This window comes from Equus przewalskii, unplaced genomic scaffold (genome assembly GCF_037783145.1).
Source record: "Equus przewalskii isolate Varuska unplaced genomic scaffold, EquPr2 ChrUn-13, whole genome shotgun sequence".
Lineage (NCBI taxonomy): Eukaryota > Metazoa > Chordata > Mammalia > Perissodactyla > Equidae > Equus > Equus przewalskii.
In genome coordinates this window covers 9,113,112-9,133,820 of record NW_027228750.1, presented here as the reverse complement: position 1 = coordinate 9,133,820, position 20,709 = coordinate 9,113,112, and the positions used below count along the sequence as shown (strand labels likewise).

At 40.4% G+C, this 20,709-nt stretch overlaps 1 protein-coding gene across 8 annotated transcripts in view; it reads left to right on the top strand.

The window, feature by feature from the left end:
* Positions 1-9,216, top strand: part of AHCYL1 (adenosylhomocysteinase like 1) — a 37,562-nt gene extending 28,346 nt beyond the window's left edge. For 7 of the 8 annotated variants that reach the window (XM_070607770.1, XM_070607765.1, XM_070607767.1 and 4 more), the window contains 12 exons: positions 347-441; positions 1,024-1,130; positions 1,954-2,070; positions 2,330-2,393; positions 3,200-3,288; positions 3,657-3,727; positions 4,106-4,200; positions 4,290-4,388; positions 4,803-4,871; positions 5,320-5,398; positions 6,544-6,664; positions 7,182-9,216. In XM_070607770.1, coding sequence (XP_070463871.1) covers positions 347-441; positions 1,024-1,130; positions 1,954-2,070; positions 2,330-2,393; positions 3,200-3,288; positions 3,657-3,727; positions 4,106-4,200; positions 4,290-4,388; positions 4,803-4,871; positions 5,320-5,398; positions 6,544-6,664; positions 7,182-7,188 — 1,013 coding nt within the window. In that variant the 3' untranslated portion in view covers positions 7,189-9,216. Of the gene's footprint in view, positions 1-346; positions 442-1,023; positions 1,131-1,953; positions 2,071-2,329; positions 2,394-3,199; positions 3,289-3,656; positions 3,728-4,105; positions 4,201-4,289; positions 4,389-4,802; positions 4,872-5,319; positions 5,399-6,543; positions 6,669-7,181 lie in introns of those variants that run through there. The other variant, XM_070607766.1, reaches the window with a different exon arrangement.
* The last annotated feature ends 11,493 nt before the right edge of the window (positions 9,217-20,709 follow it).

Sequence of the window (20,709 nt, the reverse complement as noted above, 5' to 3'; positions counted from 1 at the left end):
ACCATTTAGGTTGTTTTAAGTTACTTACTGATATAAATTTTCCAGTGAATAACTTTGTTTTGATTCCCGCTTCATTTTATCTCCTTTTGATAGAGTTCCAAGTATAAAATTGGCCAAAGAGATTGACATTTTAAGATTCCCAAATCCTTTCAAAAACTAAAATCCCTTAAATTTTTGACCAATTTCTGAACTAAAGGTGCTATTTTGACTTTTTGCTCGTCCTTAGTTGTTTCTTTTCCAGAATCGTTTCTATAGCCTTTTTCTTTTCACCTGGATCTCAGAAAGTGATGTTGGTATAGGACACTCCCCAAAGGAGGAATCAGCTGATTTGTTTCCATCTCTGCAGGAGTTGCAGTGTTCGCTTGGAAGGGCGAGTCGGAAGATGACTTCTGGTGGTGTATTGACCGATGTGTGAACATGGATGGGTGGCAGGCTAACATGGTAATAATGCATATTCATCCTACACTTTTGACAATAGATTTGTTTCCTTTTTTCCCTCAAAGCATGGTTCCCTAAATATGTTCTGGATGTTCGGTCTTATGCACTTAACTTTGTTGCCAAAGTGTTTAGCTTGATATCTATTCGGAATGGGTCTGAATACCGAATGGAAAGGTGGGGGAAGGGTAAGATTAACTGAACATGTGTGGCTCAAACATAGCAGAATGGTATAGAAGGAAATGATGTGGCACCTCTTTGGAGTAGGATCCTGATTTCTTTCCTTCCTGCCCCAGCTCTCCTTTTGCATCCAAAGGGGCTATGTGTTTCAAGACTCTAGGCTAAAAATGAGTGTGTGATTAGCCTAATACTCTTCACCATAGCCTAGAACAAACTTAGGAATCCTTTTAACCATTTTACACCAACAAATTTGACTGTGTTTCCACTGTCTAAATCTGCTCTCAGGAGCTCTGAGGAGTCCTCTTCCAAAACATGCAGGGCTCTCTTACTAGTACAGAAAGTGGGCTCAAAGTTCCCCCCAGCTCTAGCAGCCTGAATGCCCATAGAAGTCTTCTGGCTGTTCTGTAGATCCTGGATGATGGGGGAGACTTAACCCACTGGGTTTATAAGAAGTATCCAAACGTGTTTAAGAAGATCCGAGGCATTGTGGAAGAGAGCGTGACTGGTGTTCACAGGTAACAGATTCTGGAGTAGCTGCCCCTTGTGTCCTTGCCTCAGCAAATTCTTCTGGTCTCCGTTAGGCGTTAGGGCTGTGTTTCAGACTTGCAGTAACTAAATGGGAGTATCTTCATTAGATAAAACTTTTGAGTTTTTACTTTTGAAAAATCAAGGGGACCCTAAAAGGAAGTTATTTCAGGTTCTAGTTCACACATTTTTCTCTCCCACTTATTCCACTGTGATTCTCAACCAGTGTTGAGAGGTAGGGAGTGAGTTTATCTTGAAAAACTGTATTCAATATTGTATTATAATTTTATTTTGAAATATGAAAAAGAATCCTTGTAAACCTATACATTATATACACTACAAAAAGTAAAACTGGGCAAAATATTCTTGGCTTGTTGGAATACCTAAAAGATATCTGAAAGAGTGTTTCTTTGTTGGGGGCATATTGTAGGTGCTCACACACACAACACAGGGAACCATATCAGATTCATTGATGATCTTGGTTTATCAGAAGTAGGCAGGGTGTTTTTAAAAATTGAGAAAATGCGGGTCTAAGGAAGTACATCCCCTTTTATGGAAGAGAAGTAAATTTTTTCAATTAAAAAGTTTTTTTTCCTTCCAAAAAAAGGGGGGTCGGGGACAAGCAGGTAGAGAGAATGAAAAGAAGTGAGGAGGAATGACAAGGAAATATCTTGTTTATTAATATCCTTGGGTAATAAATAAGACTGGGGAGGGCAGCATGGAGCTTGAGGCGCATTAGCCAGATTTTGCCATGTGTTGTGTTTACCAGCTAACTTTGTTTTTTTTTGTTTTTGTGGCTTCTTCTCCTTTTAGGCTGTATCAGCTCTCCAAAGCTGGGAAGCTCTGTGTTCCAGCCATGAACGTCAATGATTCTGTTACCAAACAGAAGTTTGATAACTTGTACTGCTGCCGAGAATCCATTTTGGATGGGTAGGTTGACATGTATAGATATTCAAACATATAGCAGGTAAGTTTGGGTTGGGTTGCGATGTTAGTCCGCTATCACTCCAGTCTTGTGCCTTGGTCTTCCTTTGGCTTTAAAAATTGTTTAGAGGGGTCCATTTCATATGGAGCCAGCCAACGTCCAGTTGGAGTTCTTGTGGGGCATTGTCCCCCACTTTTAATTTTGTGCAGAGGTACTGTATTTGAGCTAATAATGTTTGAGTTGAGCTGTTGTCTGTTTCCACAGCCTGAAGAGGACCACAGATGTGATGTTTGGTGGGAAACAAGTGGTGGTGTGTGGCTATGGTGAGGTAAATAGCTGGGCCTCAGTGTCTGTCTTTTCTTAGATTTATTAGAAATGTTGAGTGAAGGAGACTTGTGCTGTCAGTGTAGAGTCAGTGATTCAGGGTTTAAAATATGCTTTTAGATAATGTATCCTAAAATAATAGCACAAGTCCAATGTTCAGATTTATGAGTAGAGACATACAGAATGAATTGTCAGATTTCACCACTTTGTCTTGTGGAATGGAATGTTGGCATCCTTTCCCCCAATTAGAACAGTAACCTTTTATGTGATTTACTTCAAGTGAATATGTAGCATTTTAGTCCCACAAGTGACTTGCAGTAGAGTGAAGGGTGGAATTGGAAGTGGCATATCGTTAATAATCTCTAAACTAGAATAGGTGAAGGAGATTTTCTTACCGTCAACATGACCCACAGAAGTTCCCGAGTTGCTGCTAGCCTGTCCTTGAGTTAGATGCATCTCAAATGAGGGTTATCAGGCTTTTCTGGAATAAGAAAGTAGAGGTTATAGTTGCTCTTCCTTGGTCTTGTTTCCCTAATGGTAACACTTGTATTTCCTTGATCTCTTTTACTGTCCCAAGCCCCAGCCCTTGCTATGAAATATGGAATGTCTGCTAAATCACCTCTCTGACCAAGGGTCACAGCAAAATCTGGATCTGTTTCTGCTCTGCTTAGGTTGGAGCACCCATGCAGTCTATGCACTAAATGATTAATGATTTCAGGGAGGTTATTTCCCATCTCCCTAAGAGCCTACTGCCCCAACACCCATGACTTAATGGGCTTGATGACCTGACTTCTTTCTTATGCTCTGCAGGTGGGAAAGGGTTGCTGTGCTGCTCTCAAGGCCCTCGGAGCAATTGTCTACATCACAGAAATTGACCCCATCTGTGCTCTGCAAGCCTGGTAAGCACAGAGTAGTAATACTGTTAGATTTACTCCAGGTACTTTATGTTTCTGAGAGTTCGTGATTGATTGTGTTAACCATTCCTTGCAGAAATCTCTCGAAAGAGGAGAAAGCTAGGATTGCTCTAGCCCTTCCATTATAATCCCAGGGCACTCCTAGAGCTTCTTGGCCTTTTCCCTTTCTGGATGGAATCTCAGGAAGTCTGAGGAGGCCAGTGTGTGTAGTTCAGCACAGATTATCACTTATTATCCCTGTGAGGTAGCATTGGATCTGACTTTAGAAGGGAATTTATTTGTCTCATTTTGTGACCACCTTCTGTCCCACTGCTTCCTTACTTTGCTCATAGTGTTCCTTCCTTTTCTTCCAGCATGGATGGGTTCAGGGTGGTAAAGCTAAATGAAGTCATCCGGCAAGTTGATGTCGTAATAACTTGCACAGGTAAGTATCAGTGCTTTGCGTACATGGAGGAGAGTTAACACTGAGGCTAAATCTTGAAAGTGGTCTGACTGACTTCCATGTAAAGTAAGTGAGACCTGTGCTCAGTGTAAAAGTCTCAGAACTAGAGTAAGCTGTCAGAACCTTAACGTGTTTTCCAGAACAAAGAGCCTTTTTCCCTGCTGGCTTTTTATACTACTCAACCTTAAAACCGGTTAACTGAGCCTGAAGACCCGTTAGACAAGGCACACCTCTTTTCTCACAATGTATACGTGCTCTTTAATGCCAGCAAACCTCTTCTCTTCCATGTTCTAACTGAAAGCCAGTTGGTGTCTTTGTTCCCCAGCATCTCTTTCTTTAAACACGTTCCTTTACTTTTAGGAAATAAGAATGTAGTGACACGGGAACATTTGGACCGTATGAAAAACAGTTGTATTGTATGTAATATGGGCCACTCCAACACGGAAATTGATGTGGTAAGGCTTGTCTCATTCCTTTATTACTAGGGCCTTTTTCACTCTTCTTTCCTTCAGAGCCACGGTCAACTGTGCTCTCTTCCTTTCAGACCAGTCTCCGCACTCCGGAGCTGACTTGGGAGCGAGTACGTTCTCAGGTGGACCATGTCATCTGGCCGGATGGCAAACGCGTCGTCCTCCTGGCAGAGGTACACACACAAGGGTTCCGGCAGTGCAGCATCAGCAGTGTAGTTAGATCCATGCGGGAGAGGGGAGGCAGGAAAGAATATTGGGCCTGTGTTCCCCTGAGCTCTGTCTTTGGATAGAGATACATTTCTCGAATAGTCTGGTCCCCAAAACGGAATCACTCAGAAAATATCTAATTTTTAGTAAGTAACATACTATTTCCTGACTACAGCTGATTCTTCAGCTTGTCAGATTCAGATGGACTTGCAGAAAATAAAATAAAACCTACAGTGCTGGTCTGGAACTGCGACTTTTCCTCTACCACCTGAGCCTAGGGGGTGGAAAGTTAATGTCTGCATTTACTTGACTTATGTGACGTTGGAGTCTGAGACAGAGGGATAACGCCACTCATCCCAGGGCTCTCTTAACTTTTTCAGGGTCGTCTGCTTAATCTGAGCTGCTCCACAGTTCCCACCTTTGTTCTGTCCATCACAGCTACCACACAGGTTTGTGACAAAATGCCTGCTTATCCTGCACAGAGATGAGTGGAACTGGCCTAGATCAGATTCCAGTGAGAGAGCGCCCTGCTATGTTCTTATCAACCTGTTCTTCCTTCAGGTCACGAATTGTCAAGACTTAGGCTTTCTCCAGTCTGGAACAGAATCGTTAGTCAGGCAGAGTCAGTGTTTGTGTCCCTTTAAGTTGGCTGTTTTAGTTGAGAATATAGTGTTCCTGCTTAGTGGTATTTAGTCTGTTCTTTTATCTGAACTAAACAAAAACACCAACAAATCCTCTTATGACATGTGCTGGCATTTATTACGGTCAAATCCTGTGTGCTGTCACTGTGCTGCATCACTATAATAGTTACCCCAAGACCCTGTTAAATCTGTTTTTATTTTTATGTCCCTGTCAAAAAGTTTTTCTGTCTTTTCTGATCCTCTTTTCCCAACTTAGGCTTTGGCACTGATAGAACTCTATAATGCACCTGAGGGACGCTACAAACAAGACGTGTACTTGCTTCCTAAGAAAATGGGTGAGTGAAACACAGTAGAAACCTGTACTGATTACCCAGATTGTTGTGTGGTTTGGTAAAATGAATATTATGAAAAGCATTGGGTTTCGAGTCACAGTTCTAATCCCTGTTATGGCACTTAGTGGTTTTTTGTCTCTGGTCAAGTTGTAGTCTCCATGAACCCCAATTTCTTTTCTTTTTTCCCGCCAGTTTCTTTATCAGTAAAGTGAGAATAATACTGCATACATTGTGGAATTGAAGAATTCAGCTAATGGGTGAAAGTGCTCAGCATCATGGTTTAGAGTAGATGCTCTTATTCTAAGTAGCCTTATGAAGTTCAGTAAACTTCCAAGTACCACTGAGTACAGCCTGGGACCAAAAGGAGAGAAACAGAACAACTACAGGTTTTATTGTCCATCCTCTGTGTGGATATGCAAACAACATCCTGTCATTCCAGGGGACAGCTGTGCTATGTTCATGTGACATAATACATCCTCTCTAATTCTTTACTTTTCTAAATAGTGGTGCCCACCTCCCATCTAAATCCCTGTCCTCTTAAAGCTAAAAAACTTCTTGCTCTCGTTCCCTCCAACAGCTTACCTCAGATTGGTTTTTTTAAAAAAATTATATTGATAAAGGTAAAGCCCAGGAAGCTTATCTCTGAAAATGTAATAGATTTGTGCCAGCTGCCATAGAAATCCATGACCCTAAGATTTGAGGCCTTTGTGGATCTTATCCTCAATAAATGCTAATGACACAGGCTCTTTTGAGCTTTCTGGTATCCACTTTGAGTCATCATGTGACTATAATCCGGTTACGGAAGTTGCCGCAGGGAGGAGGGAGTAGTGCCTGGCGTGTCAGCCACTGAGGTGAGGCCAGACCCTTGCCAGAGAAGGATGTGAGGTAAACTCTACCCCATTGTGTCACCCTGGTAAATGGCTTTCTCTCTGCACTCTGGATGTACTGAGAGAAGTACCCTGCAATAAAGGCAACTTTGGTGGGGGGGGGGGTTTATTAAGCAAATATTTTGAGTTGTAGATTCCTTCAAAGTTATTCCATCCCTTAGCCTTTTTCTCAGAAAGCTTCAGATGAAAATAAGGGAAAGTTATACTGTGAGAGGCATATTTGAAATGGAGTCTGCTCCCCTGGTGTTTTATTTTTCCTAGATGAGTACGTTGCCAGCCTGCACCTGCCATCATTTGATGCCCACCTGACAGAGCTGACAGATGACCAAGCAAAATATCTGGGACTCAACAAAAATGGGCCATTCAAACCCAATTATTACAGGTAACTTGGGGGAAAGCAAGTGAAAAGCTCTTTTCCCCAATATTAAACCAAGTAGGCTAGCCCACTTTCTTAAATAAAGTATTATACCTGCCTTTGAAGAGGGCAAGACCTCTGCTCTAAACTAACAGGGTAGGCAGAGAAATTGTGCATCTAGTAGTATGTAAAGAAGTAAGGGTTTTCTAAAATTTTGGAGCTTGGGCCTCACCCTAGAGATTTTGATGCAATTGCTCTGGGATGGGGCTCAGGCTTATTTTGTAAAATCTCCCCAGATTATTCTAACGTATAGTCAGGGTTGAAAACAACTGACTTACATTATCAGGGAGCAGGAGATAAAGCCAGAGATGGCATTGTCAGAAACCCTGTGGAAGCACAGGGAAGAATGATCCCTGGGGAATGGCTGCAGGGGTCCCAGCCTGGGCCGTGGGGGCCCTGGAGAGTGTGCCCTGTTTTTGATTCTTCTCTTGGAACTCTCATGTGGAAAACACAAGTGCTAACCAGTTCATGTCTTTCTTTACAGATACTAATGGACCATATTACCAAGGACCAGTCCACGTGAACCACACAACTCTCAAAGAGATATTTTTTAAGATAACTTTTATTTTCTTCTTATTCCTTTCCTGTTGATTTTTTTTCTATAATTTCATTCTTGTTTTTTCATCTCATTATCCAAGTTCTGCAGACCACACAGGAACTTGCTTCATGGCTCTTTAGATGAAACTGAGATTCAAGGTTCCTCACCCTAGTCACTAAAGAAGGATTTTAGTCTCCCAACCCAGAAAGGTGATTCTTTCTTTACCATTTCTGGGAACTTTAGTCTTAATTGGGTACCTCATTAATAGGAAATGCTAAGGTACCTTCTATGTGGAACAATCTCCAATGTCTAAATTGCCTTAAAAGAGCCCATTTCTTAGCTGCTAAATCAGTGCTCTTTCACGTCTTCAGAGGAGCAGGGATGGTACCTACCAACCAGGTAGGTTAGACGTAGGTGGTGCATGCTGATTTCCCCTGGATGTTCCAAGCCCTGTTTCCTGTGCGAAGGTGGTGTGTCTGGTTCAGAGATGTGGACTAGTGAGTGTTGCTTGTTAAGATCCAGTAGGCCTGCTTGGATTTAGTACAGCCCTTCCTCCACTCCCACCACACCTTCTCATTTTTCAGGTTTTTAACAAGACTGCACACTATTAAGTTGAATTTTGTCCCCTTACATTTATTTCTTTTGTTAAAAAAAAAACAAAAGTAAGAAACCTGTTTAGTGTTAACACTGAGGAACTACTTGGGTGGTTAGTTGTTATCAGTTTCTCTTTTGAACCTTTGGAGCTGAGTACAGAGTTAAGTCTAGAGAAATGCTGATTTCAAACTTTGATAAATCCCTCTGTTTCTAGCCCATAGTTTATAGCATCAGTGAACTGGGGCCATAACAGATTCTATCAGCTCTGCCCCATACAGCTTGTGCTGAAGGTGAATTTCTTGAGCCATTACTCAGTATAAAGCACTGAGCTCTCTTTTTAGGGTTTATCCTTTAAGAGCAAATTTCTGGTCAGCTGTGCTTCTGCAACCTAAAATATTTAAAGGGAAGCAGGTGTGGATGGGAGGAGACAGGAGAAATTGGGCCAGGCTGAGGGAAATCTAGCTCCATATAACTTGTTTGGGACTTTAGGCCTTGTATAAACAGTAGTTTTACAGATGTGGTACCACTTTGGATTGACACATGTCACAAAAAGTTTATGAACTAAGATCTTAAAAGACAGCTTGTGTGTAGAGAAGGTAATGAGTATGTCCTGGCTCATGCTCGGGAAGAATCCCCAGAGAGGCTTTCACGGATCAGAGAGGTGTGTTCCCAGGCCATGTACCCTGCTTACCAGCATTTCTGCATGCTCAGATGAGCTTTAAGTATATAATTATCCAGGATTCTACATCCTCAACTTGTTCTAGCTTGTGATCCTTCAAAGTTGGGTCAGGCATTAATGCTAGGTACTAGAAATTTTCATTTCTCTATTGCCATTGATCAGAGAGACAGGCATGAAAAACAGGAATATAAGAAAGGAAAGTTTTCACCCTGCACTTTCCTAGCAGGGGACAGTGGTCTTGCCAAAACTTTTTTCCCTTTCCTCTCTTGTTTCTCCCCACCCATCCCTTTTCTACTCTTTGCCAGTGTGACCATGCTTTCTTCTCTGTAGATATTAACGGTTCAAGCCCTTTTTCCCAGGGCATTTAACCAGCCAATCAGAACACCACATCCTTTAAGGGAGGCAACCTGGCCAACAGTGGTATCTATCACATCAGCTCTGCTGGAGGGAAGGGGCCTGCTGCCCTCTGGCCTGCCCCCTGCTCCCTGTCTATTATTGTGTCCATAGGAATAATAGGTAAGGGCTCCGTCTCTGTCAAGCCATGTAACAAAGGACACTCTGGAAAAATGTCTGGCATCAGAGGGAGCATGTGGAGAGCAACTTGGGAGGAACAAGTTTATTTTGTATTGAATGATTTTTAATGAATGCAATATTAATTCTTGCAGATGAGCAATAATCATTAAAGTCAATTAAAGTGATAAGACCTTATTGGAAGTCTGTGTCATTCTTCGTTGAACAGCAAAACTTTATTAGAACCTGCTTTCTAGGGTCAGACAAGTCATGTGTCAGTTAACAGTGTGTGATAGAGATTTGTTGAGGACCTCATATGTAGAGGACCAGGCTGGATGCAGAGTTCTTCAGTAATATCTTAAGTGTTGTATGCCTGCTCTGTGCCAAGGCACTTTCACTCTTTCTTCAAGAAGCAGACTTCCTGCTTAAGCTTTACGGCTCCTCACTTGCATAGTCCCTTTCTAAGACACTGTACCTAATTCTTTCCCTTAAAGAATGCCTACAAAGTTATGTAAACTTGTCTCTCTGTCTTCTGATGCAGCAGTGTGTCTATTAATAATATTGTTCCAAAGTAATACCTTTTCTCTTTCATTAAGTTGGTCCTAAACAATGTTGATGATTTCTGTGCAGGCTGGTAAAATGAGTGTTTTTAATTCTGTGAGGCTTTATATGTGCACATAAATCCAAATTTAAGATAAACTTTGTATTGCTTAATTAGAGATTTAAACTTTTTTTTAAGTCTCATGAATCTATTAGATAACTTTTTAGTTTACAAAAAGTTGTCTGTTATGGTGGGAAAATATCTTGAAGTTAAATATTTGAATATAAAGAATTTAAATGAACTGTTGACCTTAGAGTTTCATAAAATCAATTCTTCCAGGTGTTTTTTTTCATTGCCTACTATGTGCCAACGTCTGTTTTAGATACATGGAATACATCATTGAAAATCAGATCTCTTCCTTTGTGGCATTTACATAAAATTCCAGACTCAGACTTCCCCTTCCCCTTTTCCCTTTACCCACAATCCCATCATTAGGTAGAGCAGAGCAAGCTGGCGTCCACATGGATTCACAGCCTGATGTGTGTGGGTGGGAGCTGGGGGTATGGCCTGGTGCAGGGAGTCGTCTAAGTGGGATGGGGAGGGCATCCACAGGGGAGGGATGGCAGTGGCAGATTAGGTAGGAACAGGGGACTTGATAAGCACAAATATTAAGGATAATGGAAGCCAACTTTCTCATTTTGGGAGAAGGTATTACAAATGGGAAAAGGAAAAGACTGGTGGTCTAATGTTGGGTTTGAATAGGAAGTATTGGTGTGAACTCATGATTTTCAACGTAAATATAGTGTGCGTGTATATGTGTGTAAACACACCTTCCCTAGCTCTGTCTATTAAGTGAGCCTTGGAGCAGACCTCTCCTTCCCCTGATGCAGTGCACACACCTAGCCTCCAGATTCAGGCATTACGTTCTCCACTTAATTGAACCAGGACTCTGGAGAAAATGACTGATTCCATGGCTGGGCAGGGAAGGTACAAGATGAGCCGGAAAGCAAGGAAGGACTCAAAAAATGAAGGGGCCATGTCAAAAGAACACAGAAGCCAGCTTTAAGGGACTTACACTGGGCAAATCTGACATAATATAAGCATCAAAATTAATGGCTTTAAACCATTGAATAAAATAGGAAACTATGAATATATTATGATATAAATGAGTGAGTGAGTGAGTGAATAGTTTAATGAGGAATGGGATATGTGTGTAGTTTCAAAGTACCTCTCCATAAAATGTTTCTGAAGTACAATGGGAAAAAGAGTCGTTTTAAAGTGGAGAAGCCTGGCAGACACCTTAATCAAGTGAACAAAATGAACATCAATAATGGGAGAAATCTAAATCCACCGCTAGGATGCACTGAGAAGGTCACAGCATCAAAGATGCAAAGCCTGAATGTTGTCGTAAGGATACGTCAGATAATTCCAAATTGAAGGACATTTTATGAAATAACTGACCTAATCTCTTCAAAAGTGCCAAAGTCAAAGAATGATCAAAGAACTGAGGAGACTAATACAACAACTGCATGAACTGAAATGGATCATTTTGCTATAAAGAACATTATTGAGACAATTGGTGAAACTTGGAGTCTGAGGACAGGACGATAGTAACATCAGTGTTAATGTCCTGATGTTAATGGCTGAACTGTGGTTATATAATGTTCTTGTTTGTAGGAAATAAACACTGAAGTATTAGGGAGTTGTGGATCATCAGGTCAACGACTCACTGAATGGTCAGGAAAAGATTATTTTAATGCACTGGCTACTTTTTTGTAAGTTTGATTATTACAAAGTTAAAAACAATTTTTAAATGAGCATTCCAAGACCAAAAAAAAAAAGCAGACTTTTATCAATTGAGAAAACTTAAAAAATCAATTTGCTCTGTTAGGAACATCTTAGACCAGATAATTATAATAAAGGTAAAGCCTTCTGGTTTAGCAAAGCAAAAGAAATCAGTGGAAAGACAATATTTTACATGCTTACACAAAACAAAGTATTTCACTGACAAATCCCAACAAAAGTAATCTACAGTCCTGGATGGTTCAACGGGAAGGGGGAGAGCGGAGGTGCCGCATGGTGCGACCTTGCCAGAGTGCTCCCTGAACAGTCTTACCTGCCACATAACTTCTGATGTGGGGAAGTCCAAAGACATTTGTGAATTCTGAAAGAATGTAAAACAAGAATTGATAGCAGTGCTTACCTGCTAACCGATTGTGAAACTCTGGTTTAGAGCAGGGGTCGGCAAACTATAGCCCTCCCATGAGCCAAATCTGGCCCGCTACTTGTGTTTGTACAGCTCGCAAGCTAAGAATGGTTTTTATGTTTTTAAATGGTTAGAAAAAAATCATGACTAATATTTTGTGATGTGAAAATTGTATGAAATTCAAATTTCATTGTCCATAAATGAAGTTTTATACACAGCCACGCTCATTCACTTATGTAATGTCTGTGGCTACTTTCATGTCACGATGGCAAAATTGAGTAGCTGCAACCAAATGGCCCACAAAGTCCAAAATACTTACTATCTGGCCGTTTGTGGACCCCAGGCATAAAGGTTGTGTTAGGTGTAAAGGCAAAGATGTATTGGAGGGCATTTGACTTGCATTCTATTAGCAGAAACTGAGAGAATGAAAGCATTAGAAAGTAAAGGATATCAGAGTATTCTAGTCTGGGTGGCAGATGTTAAACCCACCTACATCCTGGCCAGGATTCACTCTGTGATTAGGAAATCTCTGCAAGCTGATAGGGCAATTTAAAAATTACTTGGGAAGGTAATTTGTGATTCCAATTTAGAAAGTATAATTGATCAATTTAGACTTAGTAATCAGTTTTAAGTTGCAATCATATATATATATATATATATATATATATATATGTAGTCGTGGAAACTATACACTATTAGAACTTTTAATAATAGTATTTTGTTTGTTTTTATTCTGTTTGTGTTTGGGTTGCCAGACAATTCAAGTACTCTGAAAAGGAAATCAACTATAATAAATGTATAAATGCATTTGGAAATGTTTGAAGGAGTTTAAGTTTATACATTGGATATTCAAAGTCCCCTTAAAAGTGATTAACATTTGCTAGATTTTTAAATACAGTAAGATCTATAAGCTGAACTTTAAAAAACTTAAGTAATGTTTTTAATTTAATATTAATATTTTAAACTGAAGTGATGTCTGTGCCCACACAGCAGCCCTTGAAGACATTTTAAAATGTCCTCTAAGAGGAATTGTTCTGGACTGTGGGCTAGAGGGTACTTGTCTCTGATCCTGGGGGCTTCCCCCTCATCCTACCACCCTGTGCGTGGTTCTCCACTGCAGCCACCAGATGGCAAGTTTTCTCACATTGCCAGGTTGTCATACATGGTCTCTGGCCAACAAAGGATAACAAAATGTAGGTCCATAATCCCTTTTCTGAGACCCCCTGTGTTTTGAAAATGAAAATACTTCAGATTTTTAGGAAATGCATGAATACGCAGCATATTATGTAATACCTATTAGGGAAGTGTGAAGCAGCATTCTATAATCAAACGTGCTAATATTTCTTCAATTGTTTGTTAATAATCACAGAATAAGGGATAAATAAAGCCGTTAATAGCCTCCCATCAGTTCAGATCAGATTCTGCTGCCAAAGTAACTTGTGCCAAAGTTCAGGACAAAAATTTTGATTTTTAGAATTTATCGAATTTTGGAGTGATAGATAAAGGTTTATAGCTCTAGAATATTAAGAGTGAGACATAGTGTTTGCTCTGTAACTGGCTCCATTCTAAATGCTTTACACGATTAGCACACTTGATCCTCACAATAACCCCATGAGATATGTACTGCTATTATCCCCATTTTACAGATGGGGAAATTGAGACATTGAGGTAAAGGAACTTGCCCAATAGTACACAGTCCCTAAATCGGTGGAACTGGAATTAACCCAGACAGTCCGGCTTCAGGGTCCCTGCTTGATGCTAGGCAATATCGCTTCTAGGAATCAGCTCCAAACCAGGGATCTAGTATCAGTCACGTGTGGGGCCAACTAAAAACGGGATCTAGATTTCTAGATCCTGTCCCAAACCTACGGAAACAAACTCTCAGGGCCGTGAGGAAGTCAAATACCTCTCAAGGTCATAGCGCAGTTGATAGGTAGATTAGATAGCTAGGTAGAGCTAAGATTCAACCCCCAGTCTTTTCTGGTTCCCTGTGGCCCTTCTCCTAAGTCACGTTGTGGCTTTTCAGGCCGTTTCCCCAGGGTTCTCGTTTCTCAGCAAAGATTCTTTCAGGAGAAGAAACTTGGCATGGGCACGAAGACTCAAACTGCGGATGCCATGACTTTGCTAATGCTTCCTGAATGCAAGCCCTGACCACCTAGGGAACCTACCACATGACATAAAATTGACATCTTGACCATTTTTAAGTATACGGTTCAGTGATGTTAAATATGTTCACATTGTTGTGCAACCATGATCACCATCTATCCTCATAACTCTTTTCATCTTGTAAAACTGAGACTCTATGCTTATTAAACGATAACTCCCCATCCCCTCCTGTCCCCAGCCCCTGGCAACCACCATTACACTTTATGTCTCTAAGAATTTGACTACTCTAAGTGCCTCATATAAGTGGAATCATATGTATTTGTCTTTTTGTGACTGGCTTATTTCACTTAGCATAGTGCCCTCGAGATTCATCCATGTATCATATTGCAGAATTTCCTTCTTTTTTAAGGCTGAATACTATTCCATTGTACATATATGCCACATTTTGCTTATCCATTCATCCATCAATGGACACTTGGGTTGCCTCCACATTTTAGCTATTGTGAATAAATCTGCTAAGAATATGGGTGAACAAATACTTCTTCGAGACCCTGCTTTCAATCTTTTGGTTATCTACCCAGAGTGGGATTGCTGGGTCATATGGTAATTCTACTTTTAATTTTTTGAGAAACTGCCATACTGTTTTCCACAGTGGCTTTACCATTTTACATTCCCATCAGCAGTACACAAAGGTTCCAATTTCTCCACATCCTCACTAACACTTGTTGTTTTCTGGGCTTTTGGTAGTAACCATCCTAAAGGGTGTGAGGTGGTGTCTCACTGTGGTTTTGATTTGCATTTCCCTAATGGTTAGTGATGTTGAGCATGTTTTCACATGCTTCCTGGCCATTTGTATATCTTCTTTGGAGAAATGTCTATTCAAGTACTTTGGCCATTTTTTAATGCAGTTGTTTGGTTTTTTGTTGTTGAGTTTTAGGAGTTCTTTTATATATTCCAGGTATTCCCCTCTGATCAGATATATGATTTGCAAATATTTTCTCCCATTCTCTGAGTTGCCTTTTTATTCTGTGGATAGGGTCTTTTGATGCATATAATTTTTAAATTTCCATGAAGTCCAATTTGTCTATTTTTCTTTTGTTATCTATGCCTTTGGTGTCATATCCAAGAAATCATTGCTAAATCCAATGTCATGAAGATTTTGTCCTATGTTTTATTCTCAGAGTTTTATTGTTTTGGGTCTTGCATTTAAGTCCTTGATCCATTTGGAGTTCATTTTTATATATGGTGTTAGGTAAGGGTCCAACTTCATACTTTTTGCATGTGGATATCCAGTTTTCCCCAGCACCATTTGTTAAAAAGACTGACCTTTCCCCATTGAATGTCTTGGCACCCTTGTCAAAAATCATTTGACCATATATGTGAGGGCTTATTTCTGGGCTCTCTATTCTATTCCATTGGTTATGTCTGTCTTTATGCCAATGCCACACTGTTTTGATTACAGTAGCTTTGTTGTAAGTTTTGAAATTAGGAAGTGTGAGTCCTTTGATTTTGTTCTTTTTCAAAATTTTTTGGCTATTCAGGGTCCCTTGAGATGCCATATGAATTTTAGGATGGGTTTTTCTATTTATGCAAAGAACGTCTTTGGGATTTTTATAGGGATTGCATTGAATGTGTAGGTAATACTGACATTTTAGCAATCTTAAGTCTTCCAATCCATGAACATGGGATGTGTTTCTATTTATTTGTGTCTTCTTTAATTTCCTTCAGCAATGTTTTGTAATTTTCATTGTACAAGTTTTTTACCTCCTTGGTTAAATTAATTCCTAAGTGTCTTATTCTTTTTTCTTTTTGCTGAGGAAGATTAGCCCTGAGCTAACATCTGTGCCAGTCTTCCTTCACTTTCTTTGTGGTTTGCTGCTACAGCATGGCTGACAATTGATGTAGGTCTGTGCCTGGGACCCGAACCCACAAACCTGTCCTGCCAAAGTGGGGCATGCTGAAGTTAACCACTACGCCACAGAGCTGGCCCCATTTTATTCTTTTTGATGCTATTGAAAATGGAATTGTTTTTGTAATTTCCTTTTCAAATTGTTCATATGTAGAAATGTAATTGATGTTTATGTGTTGACTTTGTATCCTACTACTTTGCTGAATTCATTTAGTAGTTCTAACAGCTTTTTGTGGAATCTTTAGGGTTTTCTACTTACAAGATCATATCAAATAGAAACCAAAAGAGAGCAGTGGTGGCCATACAAATATCAGACAAAACAGATTTTAAACCAAAAAAGTTTAGAAGAGACAAAGGACGTTATCTATGAATAAAAGGTTCAATACAGCAAGAAGCTATAATAATCATAAACATTTACGCCTAACGAAGACCATCAAAATATATGAAACAAAAACTGAATTGAAGGAGAAATAGGCAGTTCTGTAATAATAGTTGGAGATTTCAGTACTCCACTCACAATAATGGCTAGAACAACCGAAGAGAAGATAAGTAAGGAAATAGAGAACTTAACACAATAAACCAACTAGGTCTAACAGACATACAGAACACTCGACCCAACAACAACAGCATATACATTCTTCTTAAGTGCACATGGGACATTTTCCAGGATAGATCATATGTTAGGCCACAAATTAAGTCTCAACAGTTTTAAAAAGATAGATATCATACAAATTATTTTCTACAATCACAATGGAATGAAGTTAGAAATCAGTAACAAAAGTAAAACTGGAAAATTGTCAAAGTTTTTTTGTTTTTTCTTTTAGCTCTTTGAATATATCAGTCTCCTGCCTTCTGGCCTCCAAAGTTTCTGATGAGAAATCTGCTGATAATCGTATTGAGGATCCTTGTATGTGATGATTCGCTTCTCTCTTGCTGCTTTGAAGACTCTCTTTATCTTTTGAAAGTTTGATTATAATGTGTCCTGGTATGGGTCTCTTTGAGTTCACCTTTCCTGGAATTCTTTGAGCTTCTTGTATGTTTATATTCATGTCTTTCATCAAATTTAGGAAGTTTTCAGCCATTGGTTCCTCAAATATTCTCCCTGTCCCTTCTCTTTCTCTCTCCTTCTAAGACTCACACAATGCTTATGTTGTCCTCCTCTTGATGGTGGCCCACAGATCTTTTAGGCTCTGTTCACTTTTCTTCAATCTTTTTTCTTTCTGTTCCTCAGCCTCAATAATTCTCACTGTCCTATCTTTTAAGTTCCTGATTCTTTCTTCCACCTGCTAAAAATCTGCCTTTAAATCCCTCTAATAATATTTCATTTTGTTATTGTGTTTTTCAGCTCCACAATTCTTTTCTTTTTAGCTTTTTATCTCCTTATCAATATTTCCATTTTGTTCTCTCATCATTTTCCTGACTTTGTCCACATCTTCCTTTAGCTCTTTGAGCATCTTTAAGACAGTTGTTTTAAAGTCTTTGTCTAGTACATCTGCCATTAAGTCTTTTTCAGGAACAGTTTCTGTTGACTTGTTTTTTTTCCTTTGAATGGGCCATACTTTTCTTTTTCTTTGTATGCCTTGTGATTTTTTGTTGAATACTGGACATTTAAATCTAATAATGTGGTAAGTCTTAGAATCAGATTCTGCCCTTTCCCCCAGGGTTTGCTGGGTTTTTTGTTATTGTTTTTGTTTATTGTTATTGGTTTTTTGGTTGTTATAGGCTATCTCTACGCCAAGGATCAAACTGAGGTGTAAAATTAATGTCTTCTCAGGTCTCTTCTGAGCCTTTCTCTGGGCATACATGGCCACTTTCCAATTTTCTCCATATATGCTGTTAGTGTTTTTGTTGTTTTTTTTTTACACTGTTGTTTTTTAATGTCCTGGTCTTTAATGTCTGGCTCCCAAAAGGGGAAAAAGTGAAAAATGAGGGAGGGGAGAAAAGGGCCCAAGCCCCTTAAAACCTTGGAAGTCACTTCAGCCAAAGTGAGAGGGGCTTGCAACAATGGGGGGCAGTGCAACAACAATGGCTGCCTGCCTCATTGTCTGCACCTCTGTGATCAGAAACAGCAATCAGAGCACAGATCCCCAATATTTGGGGAACAGGGGGCTCCTTTTTGCCCACCCTGGCAAGCTGTGTGCAAGGTGCTCCATGCTGTGTGCACAGCTGTCTGCCACATGGCTGAGGGTGCAGGATGGATAGCTGTTACTGTGCTAGGAACTGAAATTGACCAAAATTAACCATAATTTAACATCCAAGTCTTCCTTTGGAAGTTGCAAACCTTCAACAGACTCTAGAGTTCCAAAATAGTTACATCAGGCAGATTCTGCCAGTGCAATTGTTGTCTAGGTGGGGAGACAGATTCCTGGTGCTTCTAACTCTGCCATCTTTCCAGAATCCTCTCCTGTGACCCCTACCATTTTACCACTTAAATGGCATTTGGATATGTCTCATCATCTCCTCCCTTCCCCAAGTCAAGCCTTCAGATTAGACCACAGCCCTGGCCAATGGCTTGACTGTAACCTCTTGAGAGACCTTGACAAAGACTCTCTACTTGACCAAACTTTAGTCAGCCTCCTCTGAGCCCCTTTTCTGACCAGGCCTTGACGTTGGTCACCGTCCTTTCCAGGCCTGCATAGCCCAATTGTAGCAAGAATCTTGCTAAGTCAGTTTAGAAAGCATCCCCTCACCCTTGATATCTGATCACCCTTAATGTCTGATCATTTTCCTCATCCCCTCTCCTTGGTATCTGATCACCCTGGCCTATGTTCAGCAAGAATCCTGTTAAATCAGTTTAGCAGGAATCCCCCTACCCTTGATATCTCCTCTTAGTAATTTTTCATCCATTTGTCCCCTCATTCCATTCGTTGGCTACAAATCCCCAGCTGTCTTTGCTGTATTTGGAGTTAAGTACAATCTCTCTCATCTGTTATGACAGCCTTGACATCTACCACAACAGTCCTGAATAAAGTCTTCCTTACCACTTTAACAAATGTCAGAATAATTTTTTGTTTATCAACCTTGAGCTAGAGGCATCCAGTTAAGCCATCCCCGGATTCTTGGCCAATAGAAACTATGAGATAATAAATGTTTATTGTTTTAATCCTCTAAGTATTAGGGTAATTTGCTACACAGAAATAGGAAGTGGTACATGATGTGTCATGGATACTGTGATGCACTGCTCAAGTTCCCCTCCAGGACTGGGGCTTTCATTCTTCTACTGCCAGGAATGCTGGCTGCTGGTAGTTCACAGCTAAGTCCTTCTCCAGTTAATGTCTTTGGTAAAGAGAGCTACATTTCCCAGAGATATGCTTCTTTCCCAGGGACAGCCTGCTACCCAAGGATTCATCCATGCAGGAGTAAAAGGCCTAGACCCTTGGCCTTCAATGTGGGACAACTTTGAAAGATTATCTCAGCTCTAGGGTGTCCTGAAGCATCCACTGAGACCTCTGTTGCAACTGTGTCACAGTTCAACTTCTCCCTCCACCAAATCCTATTTCTCTCACCTCCTTACAGGTGTTATGATTAGTAACAGTCCCCAACACACCACCTAAATGCAGATCTCTCCCTCGGAGCCTACTTTCTGGGGAACCTGACCTAAGATACTATGTGACCTTGAGCAAATACTTTACCTCTCTATATCTTGGTTTCTTCATCCGCAAAATGGGAGAAATGCCAGTGTCCATCCCATAGGATTGTTGTGAGGATTAAATGAGATTAAGTCCTTCATAGTGTCTGCCATACAGCAAGCACATATAAATATTTGCTGTTGTTACTATTACTATATACTAAAAAAACATTCCAAGCTCCCCTTCCCCCCCAAAAAAACAGCTGGTGCAAGGGTCTTAAGGTAGCAGCAAACTTGGCATGCTAGAGAGACTGAATGGAGGGCCATGAAGCTAAAGGAGGAGAGTGGTAGGAGACGAGGTGGGAGAAGAAGGCAGATCTCTGCTGGACCCATGTGGGTCTTGTATGTTAGAGTAAAGAGTCAGGATTTAAATCTAAGTGAGTTGGGAAGCCATGGAAGACTGAGAGCAAGTGAGTGACATGAGTTGATATGTGATTCTAAAAGCTCACTGTGGCTGCAAGGAGAATTGGTTATAGGGCAGCCGGAGGGGAAGTGGGGAAGACTGGAGTGGCAATAATCATGAATAGTGAGTTCCGGAATACGTTTTGGTGAGAGAGTCACTGGTGAACTAGATGTGAGGGGTGAAGAAGAGAGGAATTAAGGAGGTATCCTCGGTTTGGGCTTGAGAAAAATGGGTGGTTGGTAATTCCATTTATTTAGATAAGGAAAAGCAGAAGAGCAGATTTGGTGCAAGAGAGGGAGAATCCAGAGTCCTGGCTGTAACATGTTAAGTTTAAAATGCCTATTAGACTTCCACATGAGATGTCAAATTAGCCATTGGATGTATGTTTGGGTCCTCTTTTGACTAATCCAAACTGTTTGTAAGAAGGCTAGGAGGTTATAAATTAATCTGACCTGGGACAGAGTTAAGCTGACTGATTCCTGTGGAAGACAGGATTGTTACCTGCCCTATTAACTACCTACCTAAAACATTGTTAATATTTTCTTCTTCTCATAGCTGCTAATGGAGAGAATTCCACGTGGCACTACAGCTAGAGGGGGAAGACCTGCCCATAGATGCTCCATGGGTCATGACTTTAATATTGAGCATTTCAGTGACCAGCAATATCTTGGCCAGGGCTAAGATGGAAATTGCCAGAAACAGGCTCACTTTGTCTCCCAGTATGAACTTAGGTATGGATGGATATGAAGCATCTTGCCCAGTACCTGACATCCTGTAAGCACATAGTATGTGCCAATTTCCTTCAAAGGAGCCCAACCGGAACAATCACCCTGTTCTTGGTGCAGCCCTTGCAATGCTATAATATCTCAAATATGGTATTCCACTTCTTCCAGTCTCT